Source organism: Camelus dromedarius, chromosome 24 (assembly GCF_036321535.1).
Source record: "Camelus dromedarius isolate mCamDro1 chromosome 24, mCamDro1.pat, whole genome shotgun sequence".
NCBI classification, from domain to species: Eukaryota; Metazoa; Chordata; class Mammalia; order Artiodactyla; family Camelidae; genus Camelus; species Camelus dromedarius.
The window spans coordinates 27,218,140-27,244,635 of record NC_087459.1 but is presented as its reverse complement, the minus strand read 5'-3'; the positions used below and the strand labels follow the sequence as shown (position 1 = coordinate 27,244,635).

Here is a 26,496-nt window from a genome sequence, read left to right as displayed (position 1 = left end):
GGAGCGGACTTGTGCTTTAACACAATTCTTTCTGAACCTCAATCTCTCTCTCTCTTCAGAATTTTGAAGGTATTTTTATTTACCTAGATTTTTAAATTGATGTATAACTGCTTTAAAGTGCACAAATCTTAACCATACACTTGAGATACAACATATATGTATATATACACACACTCTCCAGGTCAAGATGCAGACAAGCTTCTGGGTTGGTGAATGCATCCCTGTGCTGGGACAGTAGTGCACCCCAGTTCCCCGGGGAAAGAAGCCTCTGAACTCCGGACCCTTCCAGACTTCACCCTGTATACCTCTTCACCTGACTGCTCATCTGTATCCTTTATCAGGAGGGCTTTTTCTTTTTTAATGGAAGTCCTGAGGATTGAACCCAGGACCTCGTGCATGCTAAGCACACACTCTACCACTGAGCTATACCCTCCTCTCTTGCATTCTTTATAATAAAGTGGTAAGCATTAAAAAAAAAAAAAAAGATACAGAATGTTTCCAGCACCCAGAAGGCTTCCTCATGTGCCCCCCAGCTAGAACCCCTAATAAGGGCAGCCACTATCTTGACTCCTAGCATTGTAGATTAATGTGGCCTGGTTTTGAATTTTAAATAAAGAGAATTCAATAGTATGTATTATTTTGCATCCGACTTCTTTTATTCAGTATTAATAAATTATGAACATTCTTATTAAAAGAACTTCAAAGGTTTACAAGTTCAATGACGTTTTGTTTTACAGTTAATAAATACTGTAGTCATACCACACTACGCTCATCAGGAGGTGTGGTGGGAAGTCACTGAATGGAAAAGATAAGAGATGGGAGATGGTCTCCAGAGCGTTAAGAAATAGGAGCTCTGGACCTGCAAGCCACGACCCCCACAGCCTAAGCACCCATGTCTCTACCCACCCCATCACGTGCCCCACTGCCCGTCCTCACCACCTGCGTGACCGGGTCCTTACGCCTTCGTCACGTGCACCATACACCCCTGCTCCAGCACCCGTCGTGCTCTGCGCGCCCTCATCAGATGCTGGGTCAAACTCCATGCGCCCGCGACACCTGCCGAGTTGAGCTCCGAAGCGCCCCGTCGCGCGCCTCATACTGTTCTGCGCAGACGCGTGCGGGATCCAGCCCCGAGCGCCCCCGCCACGTGCCGCGTCACGTGCCCTGCCGCGCGTCTGCGCATGCGGTCCAGAGCGCCCTGCGCCAACCTGGGGGCGGTTGGCTGCGGTTGGAGCGCAGTGATGAGCACCTTCTCGCGGCACCTGAACGGAATGCCGCCTTCGGGCACGGATAGCCAGGTACAAAGGGGCCCCCGAGTCGCCACCAGTGGGAGGGTGGTGGGGCCGCGGGGCAGGCGGCACGGAGATGGGGGGCAGCGCCCGGAACCCGGGAGCCCTGCAAAGGGAGGACGCCTCCACCCAGGTGAGGGCCTGGGCGCTCGGGAGTCAGGAGCCAGGGCCGCCAGAGGCGGGGTGCCGGCCGGGGGCTCCGAGATCTTGTGTTTCATTCCCCACAAGTCTCCGTACCAGCGGTTAAGTCAGAGGATGCTGGACATTTCCGGGGACCGGGGCGTGCTGAAGGATGTCATTCGAGAGGGCACTGGAGAGCTGGTGACACCCGACGCTTCGGTGCTCGGTAAGGCCTGAGGCCTCAGGTGCCATTTGCCCTCGGGAAGCTGAAGATGCCAAAGTGCTGGTGGTTCCTCGGGCAGCAGGCTTTGCACTGCACTTTACTTTGGGGGCCACGTTAAAAAAAATGAATTTTGTTAGAATTCAGGTTTTTAAGGGAAAGCGAGGGAACCCATTTCCCCTTTGCCTGAGGCCTGTGTGAACAAGGGGCTCTCCGGGGGCCACCAGCCCAGCTCTTGAACCTCAGAGCCAAAGGGCAGGTATCCAAACGTTACATAAAGAATTATCCTATCTCTTGGGGTGTGGGGCAGTTTAAGGGCAGCTGGTACTTCCATTATTTTTCTGTGACAATTAAAGAGATTTGACATGGAGGCATGGGTGTCTTTGGTCCGTTTTCCTCACACTGTCTCTTTTGTCCTAGTGAAATATTCTGGATATCTGGAGCATATGGACAAGCCTTTTGATTCTAATTGCTTTAGGAAAACTCTTCGGCTCATGAAACTCGGAGAGGGTGAGTTCAGATAAGGGGCTGGAAAAGAAGCGATTGTTCTCAGGAACTAGTGAGGGCAACACCCTGGCACTGGAAAACTGCCCAGAGCACAGATTCTCTGAGTTGGTTTTTCTGAGGTTGGGTTTGGCTAAACCAGCCATATTTTCTCCCACATTCCTCCATGAGACCTAGCTCTTTGGGAAATGGCCTACCTGGCAAGATTATCTTTGCATCCTGACTTTATCGTTGGGTACTGCGTTTTTCTTGGTTTGCTTATTGAGTAAACGCCTATTGAATGTTTACTACCCACAATGCACGGTGAAAAGAGAGGTACTCAGATGATTAGAAGGTCTGGGGTCAACAGGTGGAGAGTATAGCTCAGTGGGAGTGCATGCTTAGCCTGCACTAGGCCCTGGATTTAATCCCCAGTACCTTTGTTAAAGAATAAATAAAAATGAATAAACCTGATTATCTCCCCCCAAAAATTAAAAATAAATGAATAAAAATTAAAAATAAATAAGTAAAACTTGAAAAAAAAAGGTCTAGGGCCAATGTGGTAGAGATTGACATACTTCAGACAGTTAACCTGGTGGAATCCCTGGGAGGTATAAGAAGTGTTTTGTGGGAGTATTTAATGAAGGCACGATTAATTCAAACTCGGAAAATCAGGGAAGACTTCATGGAAGAGAGGGCATTTGAAGTGAGCCTTGAAGTTGACTAAGAGTTCACTCAGAGTAGAAGCCAAGCTCCCCTGGGGAAGGAGAACAGCGTTGTAGGAAGGAGCTGCATGAACCGAGTGGTAGAGGCCAGAATGCTGCAGAGCCTGGGAAAGGTGGTGGCAATGAGAAACAAGGCTGAAAAGTGAGTTGGGCCCACAATGCAGAAGGCTTGGGATACCATGCAGAGAGATTTGGATTTGAAAGGGGAAGAAATTGATAGCATTGAAAGAGAATATGGGGTAAGCTTCCACCACTTTTTTCTTTCTTTTTTCTTTTTCTTGTTTTCTTTCTTTCTTTTTTTTTTTTTTCTTTGGTCCCTTCTTCCAGATATCACACTTTGGGGCATGGAACTGGGCCTTCTGAGCATGCGGAAAGGAGAGCTGGCCAGGTTTCTGTTCACACCGACCTATGCCTATGGGACGCTGGGCTGTCCTCCCCTCATCCCCCCAAACACCACCGTCTTGTTTGAGATCGAGCTGCTTGACTTCCTGGACTCTGCTGAGTCAGACAAGTTTTGTGCCCTTTCAGCCGTAAGTTCTGGGGCACAGGTGTCAGCACTCAATAGGGAGGAGTTTGTGGTTTTGGTAATTATCTTACCCTGCTGCTGATCCTCCGCCCCGGGTTCCACTGGAGGCTCCTGTGGGGGGAGGGGGTCCCGCCACTTCCTAGCGTGTGTCTGTCTCAGTAGTGGCTCTTGTGTGTGGGTGCATGTGTAGGCCAAGGGTTTGTTATGGACCAGCAGGTGAACTTGGGTTCTCCCTGAAAGATGGTGAACGTTTGCTTCTCAACACTGTTGGGTTTCCATCAAGTCAAGCATTGAGAGCTCATAATTAGGGCGACCGTGTGATTTATTGTTCAACCCAGGACCCTTGAGTGCGAAGGGAGCTATTAACAGAGTGGGCTACCAGGACATCAGGTGTAAATGGGGACAATCCCAGGCAAACTGGAACAAATGGCCTCTGTCCTCATAACTTAAAAACTGCCTTTTCTCACCCCACGAAGAGAGGGCTTCTCGCCAGCAGTCATGTGTACTCTTTGTCACACTGTCTCACATTGAGTGTGTGGCCTTAGATGTCCCCCCAGGTTTACATCTGTGTATGATGTTCCCCCCAGCTAAAGTGTCATCCCCTCCAATGAGGGGTCTTTTTCTCATCTTTCCATAAAAGAGGTTCTTGCAGATAACCTGAGTCCCACCTCTTGTGTCCTGATTTAGAATCTTTGGGGGTGGGGCCAGGACACCTGTTAAAAAGGAGGCTCTACTGGTGACTCTAATATGTACCCAGGGTAGCACATCAGGGCCACAAAGAGCAGCAGGGCCCCAGGCAGACCAGGACCTCTCAAATGCATGCTGGATAAGTGGGTGTCGTGAGACCTGACTTGTGCTTGTCAAGTTCCATCAGTTTCTAATTCCATGAGAAATTGCTCTTTTAGGGAGCATCTCTAGGACTGAAGGCATAGGCTTCCTTTCAGCTCTACTCTGTAAAGCAGGGGCGGGAAGGACACCCACCTGCTGTTGGAATCCACACGGGTGACTTCTGCAGAGGTACTTAGCCCGCACGCAGCAGTGAACAGAAGTTCCTGATCTGGAGGAGAACTGCTGGCTGTAATGGCACTGGCTTTGTGGCCCTGGGGCTTTGTTTCCTTGCTGGGTGTCCTTGTCTTTGATCCTCAGGAGCAACAAGATGAGTTTCCACTTCAGAAGGTCCTAAAAGTGGCAGCTACTGAACGGGAGTTCGGCAACTACCTTTTCCGCCAAAATCGTTTCTATGATGCCAGAGTGAGATACAAACGGGTAAGAATGCTTCTGAAGGATAAGTTTAGACCCCGAAAATTTCCTTATTTAAGAGATTCAGACTTTGTCTCTTTTGCTACTTTTCATGTGCAACTGTTAAGAAAAATCTCATTTAAAAATCCTCCTGCCAGAGGGCTAGGGACTGGGAGAGAGGGGCCACAGGGTCTGGGGGAGCCTGGGAATGTTCCGTGTTTGGATCTGGATGTGGTCACATGGGTGTGTTCAGGTTGTGAAAATTCATTGAGCTGGACACTTGTTTTTGTACTTAACTGTATGTGTGTATTTCAATGAAAAGATTTTTAAGATTCTCATTCTGGCTTTGGGTCCCCTACCAACTGATTTCTCCACCCCATTTGTCTTCTTCATACAGTGAAAATTTATCTAACTCTCTGAGTGCGTTCTCACCAAGCTTCTGATTGTGATTTGGGTTCTCGTGGAGGTCTTACTGGCAGAAATTTGCCATTTGCTTTGTAACGCATTCAGCAACTGTCATGAGCGCGTTGTGTGCCACACTTTGTGCCCTTGGTTCTAGAGTTTAGAGTATAGAGGGACATTCTGATTTGTCTCACTTGCATACTGAGCCTAAACGTTCAGGGTTTGCATTCAGCTGTAAGCCACAGAATCCTGAAAAACAGTACCGCAAATAAACTAGAGGCTTAGTTTTTGCTCGCATAGAAAGGCAGGCAGTCAAAAACTGGCATGGCAGTTCCACAAAGCCATCAGATCCAGGTTCCAGATGCCCAGATACCCAGGCTCAGCTGCCCTTAAATGTCTTTGTCTTTTTACCCTCAAGTTGATCAGTCAGCCTGCAGCATCACACAGTCACCTGCGCAGGAAGAAGGGAGGGGAGGAATCCAGCATGTTTGTTAATGTTAAGAGCTTTCCAGAAGTCCCCCCCCCTTCATCTCTCCTTGGGCAGAGCTGTGGTAAATGCACACCCTTAGCTGTACTTGTATAGGGTGCTGGGGAACATTGTTTCATTAGTACGTTGCTGCATTGACTGAGATGGAGGCTCTGTTAGGAGAGGCGGGAAATAGATGCTGGGTGGGCGGCTGACAGCATCCGCCATGCATTCTCCCAGAAAGGGAGAGCCGCATGCTGGTCGTCTCCGGGCTTGCGGGCAAGGCCAGGGTCCTAAGCTTGGAAGGTCCAGGTTTGGGCTTACGATTAGGTTGAATCACGGCCTCTTGAGAACAAGCCTGCTCACTTGGGGGGAAAAAACTTTCCCATAAAAAGCCTTACGCATCTAAAGGTAGACCTCCCACTCAACAGGTAGCATAACTGAGTGAGGAATTATAGGATGCAGTCACCGTCCCTCAGATTTTGAGGAACAGTATTGTTCTATTCTTGCATTTATAATCGCAACCAAGTCTTTTCATTTGCCTGAAATATCTTTTTCCATCCCCTCACTTTCAGTCTGTGTGCATCCTTTGCCCTAATGTGGTCTCTGGGAGGCAGCACCTTGCAGGCTCTTGTTTTATTTTCTAATTTGCCACTCTTGTCTTTTTATTGGCACATTTGGTTCATTGGCATTTAAAGTAATTATTGATAGGTAATGTATTTATTACCATTTTCAATCTTGTTTTCCAGTTGGTTGATTTTGTATTTCTTCTTTGTTCCTTTCTTTTTGTTTTTCCTTTTGTGGTTTGATGGTTTTCTTTTGTATTATGCTTGAGTTCTCTTCTTTTTGGTTTTTGTGAATCTACTGTGTTTTTGATTTATGGTTATAATTGCTATTAATTCTGATACCATTTACCTTCCTCTTCCTTTATATGTGACCTAATTTTTTTCTCTGTAGAGATTTTAAGGATCTTTTTTCCTCTGGTGTTCTTAAATTTTACAGTGCTGTTTGTGTGTATTTTTTTCCTAGTTTTATAGAGATATAATTGACATACAGCACTGTATAAGCTTAAGGTGTACTGCATAGTGATTGACTTAACATATATCATGAAATAATTACCATAGTAAGTTCAGGGGACACCCATCGTCATATAGATACAAAATTAAAGAAATAGAAAAGAAATGTATTTTTCCTTGTGATGAGAATTCTTAGGATTTACTCTCTTAACTTTCGTATATAACATAAGCTGTAGTAATTATATTCATCATGCTGTACATTACATCCTAACACTTACTCATATTATAACTGGAAGTTTGTATGTTTTGACTACCTTCCTCCAACTCCCCCTCCCTTGCCTCTGGTAACCACGAATTTGACCTTTTTCTATGAATTTGTTTCTGAAGTATAATTGACCTACAGCACTACGTTACTTTCTATTACATAACATAGTGATTTGTTATTTCTGTACATTTCAAAATGATCTTGATAAGCTTAGTTACCGTCAGAATACAAAGATACTATATAGTTATTGACTGTGTTCCCCACACTGCACATTCCGTACCCATGATTCATTTATTTTGCAACTAGAAGTTTGTACCTCTTCGTCTCCCTCGTCTCTTTCTCTCCTTCTCCCACCCCTCCCTCTGGCAACCACATGTTTGCTCTCTGTATCTGTGACTCTGTTTCTGTTGGGTTGTGTTTGTTCATTTGCTTTTCAGATTCTGCATATATGTGAAGTCATACAGTACCTTTCTTTGTCTTATTTCACTTCACTTAATACTCCCTCGGTCCATCCATGTTGTCACAAATGGCAAGAGTTCGTTTTTTTATGGCTGAATAATATTCCATTGTGTGTATATACCCATTTTCTCTATCCATTCAACTATTTTGGGGCACTTAGGTTGCTTCCATATCTTGACTATTGTAAATAATGCTGTTACGAACATTGGGATGCGTATGTCTTTTCAAATTGGTGTTTTCGTTTTCTTCAGGTCAATACCTAGGAGTGGAATTGCTGGATCATACGGTGGTTCTATTTTTAATTTCATGAGTAACCTCCTTACTGTTTTGCATAGTGGCTGCACCAATTTACATTCCCACCAACAGTGTAGGAGGGTTCCCTTTTCTCCAGCTCCTCGGCAACCCTTTTTAATTTGTTGTCTTTTTTGATAACAGCCATTCTGACAGGTGTGAGGTGGTATCTCACTGTGGTTTTGATTTGCATTTCCCTGATGATTAGTGATGTTGAGCATCCTTTCATGTGCCTGTTGGCCATCTTCATGTCTTCTTTGGAAAAATGTCTGTCTGGATCTTCTGCCCATTTTTTAATCAGATTATTTGGTTTTTTTTGCTGTTGAGTTGTAGTTCTTTATGTATTTTCTATATTGCATGTATTGTTTGCAAATACCTTCTCCTGTTCATTGGCAGCCTTTTCTTTTTGCTGGTAGTTTCCTTTGCTGAGCCAGAGCTTTTTAATTTCATATAGTCCCATTTGTTTATTTGTGCTTTTGTTTCCCTTGCCTGAAGAGGCATATCCAAAGAGAAGTTACTCAGAGCGATGTGAAAGAATATATTGCCAAGTTTTCTTCTAGAAATTTTATGGTTTCAGGTCATTTTAAATCTTGGATCCATATTGAATGTTTTTGTATGGTGTGAGAAAGTAATCCAGTTTGGGTATTTTGCATGTAGCTGTCCAGTCTTCCCAGAACCATGTATTTATTATTGGTGAGGTATAAATCACATCCCATAAAATTCCCACTTAAGTGTAAGGTTAGTGGTTCTAGTATATTCACAGGGTCGTATGGCTGCTACCACTGTCTCCTTCCTGAACATCTCATCCAGAAAGAAACCCCGTACCCACTAGCAGTTACTCACCATTCCCTCCTGCGCCCTGGCAATCCCTGTTTTACTTTCCCTCTTTACAGACTTGCCTGTCTGGGACTTGTCACGTAGAGACAATCATCAGATATGCTGTCCTTCGTGTCTGGCTGCTTTCACTGAGCAAAATGTTTTCAGGGTTCATCCACGTGGTAGCTTGTATTAGCACTTTATTCCTTTTAAAATGTATATATATTTTTAAATTGTGGTTAAAATATGCATAACATAAAATTTACCATTTTAAGCATTTTTAGGCGTACAATGCTGTGGCATCAAGAACATTCACAACATTGCACAACCATCACCACTACCTATTTCCAGAGCTTTTTCATGACCTCAGACTCAAGTTCTTTACCTGTTAAACAGTAGCTCCCCGTTTCTCCTTCCCCCCAGCTCCTGGTAGCCTCTGTTCCACTTTCTGTCTCTGTGAACTTGCCTACTGTGGGCACTTCAATCAGTGAAATCATGTAGTTTATCCTTTTGTGACTGGCTTCTTTCACTGATCATAATGTTTTCAAGGTTCATCCATGTTGTAGCAGCTGTCAGCACTTCATTCCTTTTTATGGCTGAATAACACACTGTGTTGTGTGAATCTTGCTGCCTTTTATTTGTTCATCAGTTGGTGAACATTTGGGCTGTTTCCACTTTGGGGCTGTTGTGAGTTAGCATAATGTTGCTATGAACATTTGTGTACAAGTTTTTCTGTGTAGACTTATGTTTTCTGTTTTCTTAGGGATGTACCTAGAAGTGCGATTTCTGGGTCATATTTCCATGATGACTGCAACTTCTCACATTCCTACCAGCAGTACGCGGATTCCAGTTACTCCACATCCTCACCAATGCTTATTTTCCATTTTTAAAAAATTATCCTAGTGGGTGTGAAGTGGTATCTCATTGTGATTTTGATTTTGCATTTTTCTGATGACTGATGATGTTGAATGTCTTTTCATGTGCTTATTTGCCATTTGTATACCTTCTTTGCAGAAATGTTTATTCAAACCCTTTGCCCACTTTTAATTTGGTTGTCTTTATTGTTGAATTGTAAAAGTTCCTTATGGATTCTAGACCTTATCAAATATAATTTGCAAACATTTGTGCTTTGGGTGTCATAATTAATCTGAGGCCACAGAGATTTACACCTGTGTTTTCTTCTAAGCATCTTACAGGTGAGCTCTTATGTTTAAATCTGTGGTCCATTTTGAGTTAATTTTTGCAAGTTGTATGAGATAGGAATCCAACAACATTCTTTCTCATGTTGACATCCATTTATTGAGGTACCATTGGTTGAAAAGGCTACTCCTCCATCGAGCGGTGTCGGCACCCTGTTGAAAATGAGTTGGCTCTAGATGTGTGGGCTTGTTTGTGGACCCTCAGCCTGCGTTGTAGGGTCTGTCCCACTCATCCACGTGTCTGACCTTATGGGAACCACACTGGCTTGGTAGTAAGTTTTGAAATTAGAAAATGTGAGTCTTCCAACCTTGTTCTCTCCCTCTCTCTTTTTTAAAAATGTTATGGCTGTTTGGGGTCCCTCGAATTTCCATATGAATTTTCGAATCAGCCTGACCATTTTTGTAAAAAAAGGCTGTTGAAGTTTTGGTAGTGGTTGCACTGAAAGTGTAGATTACTTTGGGGTATCTTAACAATATTAATCTTCTGATCCATGAATGTGAGCTATCTTTCCATTTATTTATGTCTTCTTTAATTTCTTTCGACAATGTTTTTTAGTTTTCAGCCTATTAGTCTTGCACTTTTGATTTATTGCCCTTTTATTCTTTTGATGCTGTTATAAAGGGAGTTGTTTTCTTAATTTCGTTTTTGGATTGTTTAGTGCCAGAGTAAAGAAATACAACTAACTCTAATATATTGATCATGTGCCCTGCAACTTTGCTGAACTCATTTCAGCTCTAATAGTCTTTGGCATGTGTGTGGATTCTTAGCAATTTCTCTACATAAGACCACTTCCTCCTGACCACCTGTCTTCCCCTCCATAGGCCTTGGTGCTTCTCCACCGGCGATCGGCCCCCTCTGAGGAGCAGCACCTGGTGGAGACCGCCAAGCTCCTTGTTCTCCTTAACCTGTCCTTTACATACCTGAAGCTGGAGCGACCCACCACGGCCCTGCGCTACGGAGAGCAGGCTCTGGTCATTGACCAGAAGAATGCCAAGGCCCTCTTCCGGTGTGGACAGGTGAGTGGGAGGGCAGGGACTTGGGAGTGAATGCCCAAGGAAAGGCAGCAGTGGTGTCCACCTTGGGCACTGCAAAAGTGCTGTCTTCCCTAAAGGGTGCTTTTAAAATTCTGTCCTTTGGCAGGCCTGTCTCCTCATGACTGAGTATCAGAAGGCCCGGGATTTTCTAGTCCGAGCCCAGAAGGAACAGCCCTTCAATCATGACATCAACAACGAGCTGAAGAAACTGGCCAGGTGCGACCTCTGTTTGCCGGAGTGCACACAGACAAGGCACTGTGTGATGTGGCTGTCGTTCTGGCCCGGCCAGTTGGGTAGAGGACCAGGCGATGTTGCCCTCACGTGTTAGGAGGCAGCTCCCCCTAGTGCCAACTTTATGAAGTGCTCACTGCTCGAAACCTGCAGCTCCCCAGGGAGGCAGGACCACACCTGTCTGGACCATTGCCCGCCTCCTTGTCCTCCCCACTGGTCAGCACCCTGAAGAGGTGGCCAGTGTGGCTTTTTAGAAAGGACGATGTTCTTCAGATACTCTTCCCTACTTGCCACCAACCGGGAACTGCTGCTGTCACTGCACCTCAGGAAGCAGTCTTATGGATGCTGATTTGATCTGAATTGGGGCTTTCAGGTCTGAGTCAGACCCTTAGGGTGACTCTCTTGTTACCCAAGTGATTGCTATACCAATTTTTCAGTAATGTAACTTTTTCTGATTATAGAAATTATATGTTCATTGTAGAAAACTTTGAAAATATTGACATATAATAATTAATCATCCATGACCTCATATTATAGTCACTGTTGGTTTTCTTAGGTGTTCTTTTGTCCCTCTGTATTGGTGAGATTCTCTACTCCTGTTAACGTTTTTAAACGTTTAATCAAAATTGCTAGTCAAAGCTTTTTTGACATTAAAAAAAAAGTCTGAGATGTGTGTACCTCTTATATTTGGATCTGATTGTTGCATTTCAGGTCTTTAAGGCTTTCTGGTATTTATAAATATCCTGTCAAGTTAGATGTAGAAATTTTGGAATCTGACCATTCTTTAGCAAGAAGAATCTCAAGATAAGTTAGAGGCTGCTGAGTGTGAGGAGTCACTCGGTGAGACTCGGCCTGCAGCCTCGCCAACGGTGGCTCCAGGCGTTCCAGGCCGCCGTCTTTTCAGACGGTGGGCTTTTTGTCCAACAGTTTCTCCACTCCCGCCCCCTCTCCAGCATTGCTTCCATCCCCTCCCAGTTCGGTTCCAGTGTTCCTGGACCTAAGCAGAGAGTCCAGCCACCAGATGTCACCTCCTACAAAGACAGACCTTCTCTCACTGCTGTCTCTTTCTCCCTGCAGCTACTACAGGGACTACACAGACAAAGAGAAAGAAATGTGTCACCGAATGTTTGCTCCTTGTGCTAATGTCTCTGCAGTAGGAGAAAATTAAAGGTAAGCAAAGGGCTGAAGCATAAAATCTTCAGGATTTTGTCTAGTACAGATCTTCCTGTGACGGTGGGGTTAAGTCCCACTAAACCCACCATAAGTTGACAATATTGTCGGTCAGAAATACATTTAATACATCTGACCTCCCGGAACATCCTAACATAGCCTCGCCCACATCAGACGTGCTCAGAACACTCTCATGAGTCTACAGTTGGTCCACATTGTCTCACAGAAAGGCTGTTTTATCATGAAGCATTGACTGCCTCATGTAATTTACTGAATACTGTCCTGGAGGTGAAACAGAGGCTGTGCAGGTTGAAAAGGGATGTAGGTGTATTCGTGGTTCACCTTGCAGTGGGGTTCTCCCGGGAGCTCCTGCTAGCTGTCCAGTGTCATGAGAGCATACGGGACCATGGATTGCTCGGCCAGGCAAAGACCAAATTCGAAATTTGAAGTAGAGTTTCTATTGAATGCATGCCACTTCGCACCATCATCAAGTGGAGAAGTCATAAGTTGAGTCATCACGGGCCAGGGGCCGTCTGTGTGAGGGATGTGCCAGTGAGGCTGGCTGGCTGCAGTGGGAGAGAAGTTCCTTTTTGAAGGTGATGAGATGGCTGTGGTGCAGGAGGAAGGCACTCGCTGGGGGTCTTGGCACAGAGGAGACCCCAGAGAGGATCGGAAAGTCCATCCAGAGCTGGATGATAAATTCACAGGTTTGGGAAGCCTTAAGCTTTAAGATGAAAACAAAGGTGTGTTCATGTTGTGTGCACCCTCCCACCCCCGCCATAGTAGCTTGGAACGTGAAACTGAGTGTTGTCATTAATGTGATGATTTATTTGGATGTTGAAGATAATGCTTTTCTTAGTCTGGTTTTTCCTGAAAGCCTCCAACCTCACTTTCCTCTGTTAAAGAGGACATGATGTCGGGGGCGGGGGATGGGCAGAGACTCTTAAACTGCTTACTCTTGGAATTAGAGATGTGGGGGTGAGACCAGCAGGGAGCAGAAGTCTCCGTCCCCCCTGCCGCACACGCCCACCCTGTGATCCAGCGGCACACGGTTCCGGTTTCCCCACATGATGTAACCCCCTAGTCTGGTTTACCATGACTTCGGAAAACTGATGGAAATAAAATCACCTGCCTTAAACACCTGCTTAGCCAGGGAGATAACTCTGCTCTCTTGAGAGAAGTTAAACAAGGGACAATAAGAAAACAGCTGCTGAGCGGGCTAGTGGTGATAAATCTCTCCTTTGTTGCTTCCCACGTCTCCCTGCAAAAGGCTGGAGAGCAGACGGCAGTGAAAAGGCCCATTCATCCCCGCCGCCTTCACAGTGATCTGTAAACCCCTGTCCGTGCCCCGTCGGAAACAGCCAGTTGGTATCAGAAGTAAACGTTGCCGTCATCGCTGGCCGTGACCCTGCGACCCTGGCCTTCAGGTCTTGCGGGGACGTTGGCGCATTTGCAAGTCTCCTGAGCTGAGACGTGACCCAGAGGACTTTCCTCTTTTGGTGGCTGTCAGTGTCCAGGAGAAAAGGAGGCCTGGCGGCTCCTGGGCAGACATTGTGGACTGTGACCTGGCAGGCCCTGCCGCTTAGTGAAGACCCAGTTCTTCACGGGTCCGTCCTAGAAGCGGATCTTGGAAATCCCAGCAGGGTGACAAGTTTCCTTTCCATTGTCCTCACCGCCCAGCCTTCTGAGTCTGCTGGGTCTGGCAGGCGTTCTGGAGCCCCAGATTTTTAGATGGTTTCCCGGGTATTCCTAAGTCTCGAGTTTGTCTTGTCACCAGCTGTGATTGTGTTGGGGTCTGAAGTGGCCACGACGTCAGACTCCCGCTGCCGCTGAGGTGGTGACGCGTTCTGGCTTTTGCGTCGTTGGTGGTCTCTCTGCACCCCTTTTCTTCTGTTGTTCCTGAGCCTGGTTAGTCATTCAAAATGTCTAGGCTTTTAGATTATGTTGCCAACCTAGTTTTGACTAAGATTATTTAAAATGCGTTCTTGTCTTCTGAGATGTTAGGTGTTACTGGCTTGTCTCATCCTTGTGAGATGTTAGTTCTGGTGGGATGGAGTTGTCTGAGTTATACTCTCTAAGCCTCTGGTTACAGTAGACTGACTGCCTTGAACTCAGAGACTATGTCTTTCTCGTCCTTGTACTTCCTAGCATCTGGAACTATGCCTGGCCTATGACTGCTGCTCAGTAAGTGTGGGTTGGACCAAGTATGAAATCACTGCAGGACTCGTGTTATTGTCAGGAACAGAACTGCATCTTTAACTCACGTCTGCTAGAAAAGAGGCGTACTGAGGGGGTCCTGGGGGAGCTCACAGAATCAGGGGAGGAGCTGAATGGCCAGTACCTCAGGGAGTAGGTCTCCTCTCTGCTTCCTTCTGTCCTGTCATAAGGAGTGCCAGGCCATCCGTGTACGCACAGCCCCTCTGAGGGAGGGCTCTTCCTTACCCCACGCCTCCCTCCTCTTCCTGAACCAACGATAGCTCCGGTTTGAAAAATCCCGAAGCAAGGCTCTGGCCTGGTTTAGGGTGTGTGGAGTGCCTGTAATCACATCACTTTATCCACAAATATTTGCCTGTGGATCTCTGAATGATAAGGACCATTCTTGCACATTTTCTTTTATTCTCTGAAATGTTTATTTTTTCTGTTCATTTGCTTTGACGTTTTTCTTTTCCATGTTGCAGACTTCCCACAGATGGTTGGTGTTTCTTGGTTGTCCTGTCACATTTAAGAATGAAGCAGTAAAAGAAATTAACCAGGAGCTCTGTCTGCCTGGGCAGAGCTTCTTTTTTTTTTTTTTTTTAACATTTTTTATTTATTTATAATCATTTTACAATGTTGTGTCCTGGACAGAGCTTCTTGACTCATTCTTCTAAAGGTTGAACAGGTGGGGGCAACCGAAATGCTTTGGGACCCTTAAATGCCAGAGGTGAGGGCTTTGTGTTGAGTACCAACTCCTATGCTAGTGTCCCAGATTTTCCTCAGGTGGATTTTTTTCCCCTAAGATATTGGGTAAAGGTGCTGTATTATTTTACTCTGTGTACCCCCAATTTCTTAGTGAAGTTGAGCATCTTCTTGTGTATTTATTGGCCCTCTGTTCTTTATGCAAATTGCTGTCGATATCTTTTGCTCACTCTTCTTTTGGGTCTTTGTTGTTTTGTAAGAACACTTTTTCTTTTTTTTGGAGGGGGGAGTAATTAGGTTTATTTCATTTATTTTTAACAGAGGTACTGGGGATTGAACCCAGGACCTCATGCATGCTAAGCATGCACTCTACCACTGAGCTGTACCTTCCCCTCAAGAACCCTTTTTCATGTGAAGGATGTTAATGTCTGTTATAAAAGTTCAAGTATGTTCTTCTAGTTGTTTAGGGTATTTATACAGTTGCATGTATCGCTGTGTCCTGTGAGGTCTCTGGAATTGAGGTTGGTCTGGCGTTTGACCTGTGGGAGTAAGCAGAGGTCTGTAATGAGTGAGCGGGAGCGCTTGGGATGTAAAAGGTTTCTGAAGAGTTCTTCCTAGAGTCTGAGCATCATTCCATGTCTCTAGCGCTTCATAATGACCGTAAACCCATTTAATCGTCACATCATTTTTTTGAGGGAGAAATTATCCCCATTTTACGGGTTGGGAAAGGAAGAAAGCTCAGAGAATTAGACCCTTTCCCTGTGGAGGTCTTTGTGCATTTGTGTAAATGACTGACTGTTTTCATTTGATTTGAATTGTTGGGGGGTGGTTAAGAACACCTGCTTGGCGTGCTCAGTGCCTCCATTAAGAGGTGAAAAATACACCAGAAGTTGACGCACTGTAACTGACTGTACTTAAATATTTTAAAAAGTGAAAAAAGAAAAGTAAACCCCAGATGGTTTTAACCGTCTGAGGCTTTAACCATATTCAACTCCTTTCTTTAGTTGGAGCGTTAGCACTGGTTGCCTGTGGATTTTTTATTCCTTTCTTAGGTGTTTAGGAATTTCCTCCCTCTTCCCTGCTTCCCACGCTTAGGAGAAGCTGAAACCTTTGAGCTACAGAATTAAGAGGATCGAGCCATGTTGCTTGGCTAGCCTCAGGGAAAGAGGATCTTAATAGACTTTTTAAAAAATGTTTTCTGGGAAGTCAGAGCAGCTCCCAGGAGACTCAGGTGGAGGTAGAGGCCACGCTGTGGCGGTCCCACTCCTGTTGAGGTCCTGGGATTCATTCATTCCTGGACCAGAGAGTTGCCCAGAGTGAGCGCCGGTGCTGTGGGTCCCGCAGGGCTCAGTGCTGATGCGAGACTAGAGGGGTCCCCTGGGGTCAGGGGCTCCCTGGTTCCAAAATAGCCTTCCTGTGTCCAGCCTGGGCTGGTCGGTTGCCAGGAAACCCTAGGAGCAGATCATCGTCTCTCGCAGTATGTGACCAGATCTAGCAGAGAATCTGTTTGATCCCCTTCTTCCCAAAGGGATTAAGGAGAAGCTCTCAATCTGCTGTTGAGTCTGTAAAGGTATTTCATGCCTCCGGCTAGACTCATCTGAGTCCTGAATAAATAATCCGTTGTTTAAACGTAGTTTTGTAATTTCACGTTACTAATTCTGACTTTCTTTCCCTGCATCTCCCCTTTTTTCCCCTCCAAATGGAGGTGTGTTTCCTCAAGGGTAACGGGGCCAGGAGGGCGTCCTCTTGTCAGCTGAGGGCCGTGTTGTTTCCCAGGCAGACCATTAGACACAGTCTCTTGATCTTCAGGAAATCTGTGAAATGCCTTTTCTCCCAGATAGGAGGTGTCAGTGAAGTCATCCCTTTGTTGTGTGACTATAAATAACCCCACTTTTCATGGCACCTTTTCACCATACCCCTTCCTGGGAAACGTTTCCGCTGGTAGAGTTTCTTTGGCCCCTTCATCTCCGCATCCTGTCTTGGCAGCGGTAATGGGCCCCACGCCTGCTTCCTACTAGGATTTACTTTAGTGGGTTCTGTGCTCTAGTGGATGAGGTATCACTGAGGGTCACTAAAGTAAATTTCAGGAGCTAACTAGGTTCCTTTTTCTAATTTTCAAAATCCATGATTATTGAAATGCCCTTTACCTTTCATTATGGCGTGGAAAAATAGGAAATCTGGATTCTCAGTCTTCACTTGCTTTCTGTGGCATCAGCAAAGTCATTTAACCCCTTGGACTTCAATCTCATCGTCTATAGGATGAAGTGATCAGATTTTTGAGGTCACTGTGCACCTCCTTAGGTCCCGTCAGATGTTGGTAAATGTTTTAAATTTCGTGGATTCATAATTGGATGCCTAAGCCCTGCCTCCAGGCATCTGTAATCTCAGACACCAACTTAGGTAAATAAGGATACAGGCAAATTGTGAAAGAAGGGAGCTTGGGCAGTAAGGAATTAACATCGAGTGAGTGTCTAAGTGCCTTGAGACCCTTGAGGGAGAAGAAGATGAGGCTGGGCCTGGTTCTCCTGACTGCCCTCTGAGGGCTCTGCTGGAGCTGTCACAGGCCCAGGGTGAAGCCAGGTGAACGCAGATGAGTCTAAGGGTTTCAAGAACCCAGAGAAGGGTTTTCAGACCTGATAGACAAAGGAGGTGACTAGCCATGAGCACAGATCATCTCTGGCACACAGGACAAGTGTGTCCACAAGGATGTGGTCTGCCCGGCTGCTGTGACAGCATCCCCACCACGGTCATTGTCACAGTCCGAACAGGAAAGGCTGTGACAGACACATGCAGCCGTTTGCTCTGTAATTCCCTGGGGCAGCCTGATATGTCACAGGGCTTGGTGGTGGTGATGACTGGCGAGCTGAATGTGATAGTCACGAGTGTAAGAAAATCACTCTGTGCTGGATTCCTGTTGCTGCTGTAACAAGTGGCCCGTAGAGGCTGCTTGCATTCCTTGGCTAGTGGCTCCTTCCTTCAACTTCAAAGCCAGTAGCATAGCATCTTCAGACTACCACCCCCTTCCCACCCTGGTCAGTATCTCTCTCTCAGCCCCTCCCTCCCCTCTGCTTCACTGTAGTCACATTTTCTTCTCTGACTCTGACCTTCTGTCTCCCTCAGCAGCCTTCTGAATGTACTGGGCCCACCCAGATAATCCAGGATTATCTCCCATCTCAGTACTCTTAATCTAATCACAAAATCCCTTTTGCCCCGTTTGGTAACATAGTGGCTAGTTCTGTGAATTAAGGGGTGGACATCTTTGGGGGCCATTATTCTGTGTGTCACACCCTTTTATGTGGCAGCATCTACTGGGAACTACAGATTTCCTTTTAAAGGTAACCTAGAACCATACATCCTACGTTTTCTCTACCCAATCCCTTCTGTCCCAAATGAGATCATCATAACAGCCTTCGCTGGAGCGTTTCCTCTTGTAGCAATCCCTCTGGTGGCTGGGGGAATAATGGTGTAAGGGGAGAGGACTATAACCAAGAGACAGTCCCAGCCGACCTCTCAGCCAGCAGATGAGAGCCTGAGCACAGACGTGGGGACAAGGAGGAGGAGGGAGAACGTCAGGGACTGTTTCAGGTGGCGCAGTCACACGATTTGCTGTCGGGATAGGGGAAAGAATCAGGAACGAACTCCAGATTTCCAGCTGTGATTGCTGGGACCCTAGAGGTATTTCCGACTGAAGGAGGCTTGGGGCAGGTGTTATTAGCTTGGGCCTAAGGAGCTTGAGGTGCGGGTAGGACATCCGGGTGGAGGTGCCTAGCAGACAGTTGACTGTGAGTCTGGGGGTCAGAGAAGAAGCCTGGCTGGAGAGTGTGTGGTGGCCACAAGTATATGCAGGGCAGTGAAATCCAGGCATGTGATGAGGTCATCCAGGAAGGTGTATAGAAAGAGGAAGGCGGGGGGCCAAGGATGGACCCTGGGAGCACCAACATGGAACCAGGAGAAGGAGTGGGAGGTTTAATTGGGGGTCTCCAGTGGGCTTGAGGGATGCATGAACCCCTGAATAGTTGTGCACACACCCATTCCATGGCTGCCACCACTTCTCAGTAGGGTGTCTGACACCAGAGAAGGTTAAAACATTTTTTTAATGAACACCCTCTAGAGGGTTGAATTTCATAGAGTAACTAGCAGTGTCAAACCCAGCAGCACAGAGGACTCAAAAGACAAGGACTGAGGGACATTCGGTGGACTTGCCAGCGTACTGCGGCCGCGGTGGAGCCATGGGAACCCGGGTGCTCCCACCCGCCCGTGTGTGTTGTGAGCAGGAGGTGGGAGAGGAGGGAGCGTGAGCCAGTGCTGCAGGGCCAGCCCCTTGACAGCCCGCAGGGCTGTTACAGCGCAGCTTCCGGGGCTCCCTCCCCGGAGGTTCCGATTCAGCTGAGAATTTGTACTTCTGAGCAGCTCCCAGGTGACATGGTCCAGCTGGTCTGTAGACCGCAGTGGGGTGGACGGCTTTCTCAAGGTGTTCTCGTGAGAGGAGGAGGAGAGTGGCTGGGTGGTCATTAGAACAATAACGTGCTGAGTGACATAAACCTTTTTTTGAAGCGAGGGTGGCGGTCGGGTGGCACTCTTTCCCCCTCTTCGATCAGGTATCCTGCTGCCTTCCCTGCGGCACAGTGGCAGCTGACAGCCATGAGCTATGACAGTTGTCGTAGGAGGAAGTGTGGGAGGGCTGTGCTGTGAGTCCTGACCCACCCTCAAGTCGGGGAAGGGGCCTAGCGTGCTCTCTGGTTCAATTTAAACCCAGAAAGGGTACGTTTCAGGGGACCACTCAGAAAGCTTGATGTGTGTTCGCATTAGGTAGGGATGGATGCCTGACTCATGCCAGCAGCAAGAAGAAATAGAGGGATGTAGCCAAGGGAGGGAGCCGCTTGCTGGCCCGGAGGACCAGCAGGGAGGCCCAGGGGACTGCAGCAGGAAGAGTCAGTGTGGAACAGGCCACCAGAGAACCCAGGGCCAAGGTGGGGCCAGGCAGGTGAAGGTGGGTGCAGCAGTGAGAGCTGGCTTTGCACGGCTGCCAGGCAGGGTGGCAGGAGCAGGAGGGGCAGGATGGAGGACACAGCCAGCTGGGGGTGGGGGTGGGGCCAGAACATCACATCGGGTAGTGTGGGTGAGCTCAGGCTGCTTGTAAGATTCTTCTCACTCAGTTGGATGTTTGAGATACCTAGACTCGGTTCTTCTGATTGACTGAGTAACATTTTGAGAAAAAGAACCAGTTAAATGGCTTCAAGGAGGGTCTCTGAATCTGCACCTTTATGTGTAACTTTTGTGCATCTTCTGAAGAGGGACCTATAGCTTTCATCAGTTTTTTCAAATGGCTCTGTGACCATAAAAGGTGAAGGCTCGCTGTTCTTGAGCCTTCTCACAGATGCTGTTCACATCTGTCCCCTTACTCTGGTTCACTGTTGTGGGATGAGAGGGCATAGGACAGGGCTGCGGGACAAGCAGGGCTGGTACCCGACGCCGTGGGAACTCCAGTTTCCCTGCCCTGATTCTCAGCTCTTTGTCCTCAGATTTCCAACACAAACGTCCCGGGTTCTGCAGCCTCTGGCTCCAGGATTACATCACTTCTCTGCCTTCTCAGTTACATTTTCACACTCTTCTTTGATTACTGAACATTATTTTGTGCAGCTATAGTGGACCCTGATTGTATCATTGCTTGAGTTTCTGTTTCTCAGCGACTGTGCCCTTTCCCCAGGCCGGGAGTTTACTCTCCTCAGAAGCAGCTTGTTTCATATTAATATATTCAGCAGGAGTCCACCCTGCTGGACCTTTGTCTGTACTCCTTGCCTGAGTCTGACTTATTGTGTCTTTGTCAGTCCCCGGGCTGCTCTTTCCGTGGGCCCTGGTGACATGGTGTCTTTTCTCTCTGTCTTTGCACTCTGGTGTGCTCTGAGTATTGGCTTTTTAAAATGAAATGGGAACTTTGCTACTTTGATACATTTTTATTTATGCTAAAGTGTTCCTTTTTATTGGTTTCAATATGAAAATTCAGCTAATGAGCCTCATAAAATCCCAGTGTCTGATCCAGAGGTTTTCTCCACCAGTCCACATTTTCGGGAACATGTCTGTGCTGAGTGAATACTGATTACAGTGTTTATTTCTACAGTCTTTCATGGGACACAGACTAGATTGAAACAGTTTTTTTTTCACTTGATGATTAAATTTTTATTATGGACATTTTCAAACCTATTCAAAAGTAGAAAAAATAGCATGACAGTCAGCTAATCATCATGTTCTTAGCAGGGATGGATGGATGAAGGATGGATGGATGGATGGGAGCTGACGTAGTTGTCCCCATACCTGAGTTTTCCATGCTATTTATTTAACTGTTGTGTCACTGGGTGGTAGTATGTGTATCTTCAACAGAACCAGGAATCATTGACCTCTCAGGTGCCTGTACCACTTGCCATCCCCTTTGATAGTGTCTGAAATTCCATTCCATAGCTTTGCCATCACTTATATGGTTAGAGGTCTTCATATTTGCCAGTTTGGTGCATCTGAAGTGGGATCTGCCCCCTGATCAGGTATCTTTTCACATGTTTACAAGTCATATGTTCTTTCTATAAATTTTCTGTTTTGTTTCTCTCTAACCAAAACCTTTCTGAATTTTTCAATTTTTTGATAGTTATTAGTTATGTCAGTTCCTTCCCTGGATATTCTAGGCATGTGCTCATTATGTACAAGTAATGGTAAACTTGTCCTGCCATCTACGGCTCTTCTTTTTTTTTTCTTTTTTCTTTTTTTTTTGGTGGAGGGAGATAATTAGATTGATTCACTTATTTTAATGGAGGTACTGGGGATTGAACCCAGGACCTCGTGCATGCTAAGCACGCGCTCTACCACTGAGCTATACGCCCCCCTTACTGTCTTCCGAGCCCACCTAACTACGGGGGCTGAGTGCTTCTAGAACAGTGTTAAATGGTGGTGAGGACTCTTGAGTACCCGTGTCTTTCACAACTGTAGCTGTTGGAACTGTTGCTTCTACACTGTTAAGCATGAGGCTGACTTTTGGTTGAAAGAGATTCTTCTTTTTGTAACATTAGGGAAATGTTTTTAAACTAAAGGCTTTTATCAGGAATTATTGTTATCAAATGCCTTCCTGTCAAAAAGATAGGCTTTTTTTTTTCCACTTTTTGACCTATTGTTATGGTTTATAACGTTGAATCTTTGTGGCAGGATAGAAATATTGTGCATTTTTAATTGGTTGCTTTGGGAGAGTGGCGGAGTTCCTCTTACACAAAAGAACGTTTCCTTCCCTAAGAAAATAATGGGGCATTTTTGTAATGGAAGACCTTCAAATGGAGTAGGAGAATTTGAGGCAGAAGGAAACTAAATTTGTTCTTCATCATAGGTTAGCAGGAATTTTTTTGTTTTCCTCAGGTTGCCTGATGCTTGAGAGGGAAGAGTTTGTGGGGGGACCTTCGGACTTGGGAGAAAGCAAAAGGAGAGCCCCAGAGCCCCAGGAGGAGAGCAGGGGGTTCCCAGCTGGCGGGCAGAGGCGGTACCTACCAAGTTAAAGTCCTTAGGGTACTCAGGGTACTTCTGTTTCTGTTGAAAGGATTTCAGGAAGTGAGATTACCAGTGGAAGGGGCCTCAGTGCACCTTTCTGATGTTTTAATTTGCTTTTCCTTGGTTACTAGTGACTGGTCAGCATCTTCTCATTTGTTTCTTTGCCTTTCCCTTTCTTAATTGAGAAGAACTGTCTTGTTTCCTTCTAGTGCTTTTACCATTTATAATCGGCTGGACAAAGAGTTGAATTCTGTGTAAAGCAGAGTCACTCCTCACTTTAACAGTACGGCGAGTCTTGCACGTGTGTGTAGCAGAGGTGGCACTAGTGGTGGAATAATTAAATCCGGCCTCATCAGTGCCCCCCCAGGCCTCCCTCTCTCCTCACTGACTGAGGCCTGGTTCGCTGTCAGTCCTGGGCCTGAGCACTTCAGGCGCTGTTGGGACTCAAGCTGGATGGCAGTTACAGGTGACCAGAGGGCACGTCCGGTTGGTTTTGGCCCCATGGCTGGACATTTCTCAGTGTTGTTGCATCACAGACTATCACAAGATCCCATTGTTTCTCCATGACTTTGCTTGGGCTTGGATACACACACAGCATGGCCCAGACAGCTGCTCACACCGTGACAGGAGGCTGGGATGGCACATCCAGCCAGTACCCACCCGTGTGTGGCATTTTATGTGGCCCTGGGGCCAGCGTTCCGCTCTGGGGAGTTGGGGAGGGATGGTGGGCCAGGCAGGGACTGCAGAACCATCGACCATTGTACTGGCTTTCCTTGTGTCCCCTCCTCCAGACAGTGTCACACTGGTCCTGTAACAGCTCAGTGAAGTACATAGAATCAGGCATGTGTTACAGGTGAGGAAACAGGAGGTGTGACTTACCCAGGATCACAGAGCCGGAAATAGTGGAACCCAGGAGTCAAGTCCAGTCTCCTGGCTGCAGATAAACTGCCACCCTGAGTTTCTGCCATCAACTCACAGAGGTGCGTGGTGTGAAGCTGGCAGTCCTGTGGAGCTGCCCAGGCGAGGCCTGTCTAGCCTTCCTGTCTGGTCACATCCTGTGCGGCTCATGCTGCTCAGTGTGGCACAGATCTTTCGTGTGCCCCATTGAGAAGCAGCTGCCTGTGTGTTTGGCTCTTCGGGGCATTTTCCACATCTCTAAACAGCTGAGAAAGTGTAAGTCCTGGTGGAGCAGTTGAGCAAGACTAATGAATAAAGCTCTGCCAGCATTTGGGAGTTGGTTATTTATTTGGGATCTCATCTGAAAAGTGAAGTCAAACTGGATGTTCCTAGGGTCCCTTCTGTTCTGATTTCTGAGACTGCATCCCATGTTCTTGACTTGAAGTTTCAAAGCCACCATATTAATGGTCACCATTTCTCAGAACCCACCCCGTGCAGCGATGGCATCTGTCCCTGACTCCCCTCTGGACCCGTCACCACAGACCTGGGATGGGCTTTGATTCCTTCTGGGATGTCCGAGTCCTATTGTGTTTCTGACTGCTGTGTTTGATTCCTAGATCCTCCGCTAACTACAAGCAAGAGAATCGAGGCTGCCAGGAGTTCTCCATCGTTGTAGGGGTGTGGAGGGGGCTTTTTGGAAAGAACTCCCCAGGGCATACTGAGTGGCAGTGACCTGCTTGGAAGAGGGGCTGGGATTCCACAGCCTGAGGCTGCTGTCTCACCTCTGAGTGACACCAGAGTGTCTTCACAGGCGATGTTTTCTGTTTTCACGTTTTCATACAGAGGAGGGGAATGGGTAGCTACTGACGAGTAGAAAAATGCGTTTTTTGAGATAGTTTCTTGTTTTTTTCCAAATAAAATAGCCTTGGCTTTTCTCCCAATCCCAACCCCTTCCCACCGCTAATGTCCTGGGAAATACAAAGAGAGATCTCTGTGTATTTTATAGGGTTCCCTGCTTTGAAGGGAGAGAATTATGTTACAGATGTTTTTGTTGTAAGTAAAACACTTCCTTGTCCTTGCAAGATCCAGTGTAAGTTAATTGTGTGAATTCCCCTAAATTTGTAAAGTCAGTAGGTGGAGTAGAGGGACCAGTCGGATCATCGCGAGTGGGAGTTGGGTTCGTCTTCTGGAGCCAGAGCAGCTCTTGTTGACTGACCTCACAGTAAAATGCTTGTGCATTTGGATTGGGGTTCCCCTGAAACCTCCCTTCTGTGGGGAGCTGTTTTGAGACAGTTAATTGGAAACCTTAGAGCCAGTCAGTCCTCCTGTACTCTGTACTCCTCGGGTCTTGCAAAATGTGTGTCGTGAGTGTCGTGGAGCCAGCCTCCCCGTGGCGTCTTGGACAGTGTGGTGCTGGGTGATGACAGCCACCACCTGAGGAGTCCCCGGGGCCTCACCGCATCCCTGCAGCTCATTCCTGGCACAACTCTGGGAGGTGAGCGAGGGAGGGGGCTCCCTCACTTACCCGGGAAGGAAGAGACTGGCTTAGATTAAGACACTGACCCAGGGCCTCCCTGCCTCCCGGCTGCAGGGGGCTGGCTGGGATGGCCTAACTTGGAGGGCAACCCTTTCAGAGAGGTGGTCAGGGACCCTCCCCTTTCCAGACTGAGCTGGCTGCTGACCTCTGCAATAGGGTTTGGGCTGTTTCCCTCTCAGCAAGGCCGGAGGCCCTCCTGGCTTTTGCTGAGCTGACCGGGCAATAGGTGGCGACATAGCTCACTCTGCGCTTCCAGGCCAACCTGGCGGCCCAGAGAAACCAAGGACTGCCTGGGCCTCAGCAAGTGGCCGGGGCGGCTGCCCTGGGTGGGGCCAGTGACCGGCTGGGAGCGGCTCTCAGCATCTCTGTTGCCTCAGCTGCTTAACACAATTGCTCCGTAAAGACTGGTCTGTGCTGGGTGTTGGGACCGGCTCCTGTGGCCAAGAGGAAACAGCAGCGAGTGTAGTCAGTCCTTGGCACAGCGGGCGGGGCAGAGGGGCTCTGCAGGCAGGCGACTTGCGACAGAAGAGCCTGGAGGACCTGCTCCAGGCAGGAAGCGTGGCAGGACCAGAGGCCCCAAGGGGACCCACGTGCTCGTTTGAGAAAATGTCTTCACGTGGATGTCACGTGGGCAGACGGTACCAGATCCAGGAGATGTGTGCGTGTGTGAGAGAGAGGCAGAGAAATCAGACCCTCCTGTGGGCACTGGGGAGCCCTGCAGGCTCCTCTCCGGGTGGACACTGGTCCTGGAGATGCCTGTTCTCTCCAGGGCTCAAGAGCCAGATGGGCTCTTTCCTTGGCTCCTTCTCTCTCCTGACCTCGTTAAGAAGCTTACCTTGACCTCTAATCACCTTGATCCACTCAGTCATGATAATGACATAGTAATAGTGAGGAGTCAGACTTAATCCAGAGCATCAGTTAAGCAAAGACGTGTGTGTGTGTGTGTGTGTGTGTGTGTGTGTGTGTCTGTGTTTGGACACATGCACTTGTGTTTCTAGCATAGGAGGCAAACATTCTAGAAAGAGACAGAGATGTCAGCAGATAGAGAACAGCACGCTATGATGTAAATATTTAATAAACCAAGAAATGTTTTATCTTTCCTACAAATGTGATTTTCTTAATTCACAACCCTTCAAACTAAAAGTGCAGCTGCAGATGGGGGAAGGCCTTGAGTCAAATCTCTGTCTCCCCCATCCCGCTCATTTTTCCAGCCCCCTCCTCCTGAGCTCCCCCTCACTGACTGCTCACATCAAGGTCTGAAACATCCTTCTAGGGAGAATAAAAGTCGGACCCAGAAAATTCACCATCCAAAATGGGAAATGACTTACAGGAGTGGGGGTTGGCTCTGCGGCTGTCTTTGAAAAATCCCAGGAAACAAGAACGGCACCAGGAAACAGACTCTGGACAAACAGCCACTTTGGAAAAGGTAGATTCTGGAACAAGGGTCACATTGCACCAGAAAGAGCCCCACACTTACTTGGTGTCCCCGCGGTGACCTTGTGGTTCACTCAGTGATGGGTGCTCACCGGATGCCAGTGGAAGCTGAATCTAAATTCCTGATGCCAAACCTCATGCTGGTTTCTACAAGCCTCTTGAGGTAAAGTGTGAGGTGGATGAGGAAGTGGAGATATGCCAGAGTCATTACCTGGTCCTCAAGAATAGGTAAGCCAAACTCATGTGGTTTGTATTGG

At 47.1% G+C, this 26,496-nt stretch overlaps 1 protein-coding gene across 1 annotated transcript; it reads left to right on the top strand.

Annotated features, from left to right (window-relative positions):
* The first annotated feature begins 1,213 nt into the window (after positions 1–1,213).
* FKBP6 (FKBP prolyl isomerase family member 6 (inactive)) lies at positions 1,214–24,352 on the top strand. Its single transcript, XM_031432719.2, has 9 exons — positions 1,214–1,422; positions 1,518–1,635; positions 2,050–2,139; positions 3,165–3,367; positions 4,510–4,629; positions 10,339–10,533; positions 10,658–10,767; positions 11,860–11,952; positions 23,886–24,352. The coding sequence occupies exons 1-8, from the start codon at positions 1,366–1,368 to the stop codon at positions 11,948–11,950; spliced, it is 984 nt and encodes a 327-aa protein (XP_031288579.1). The 5' UTR covers positions 1,214–1,365; the 3' UTR covers positions 11,951–11,952; positions 23,886–24,352.
* The last annotated feature ends 2,144 nt before the right edge of the window (positions 24,353–26,496 follow it).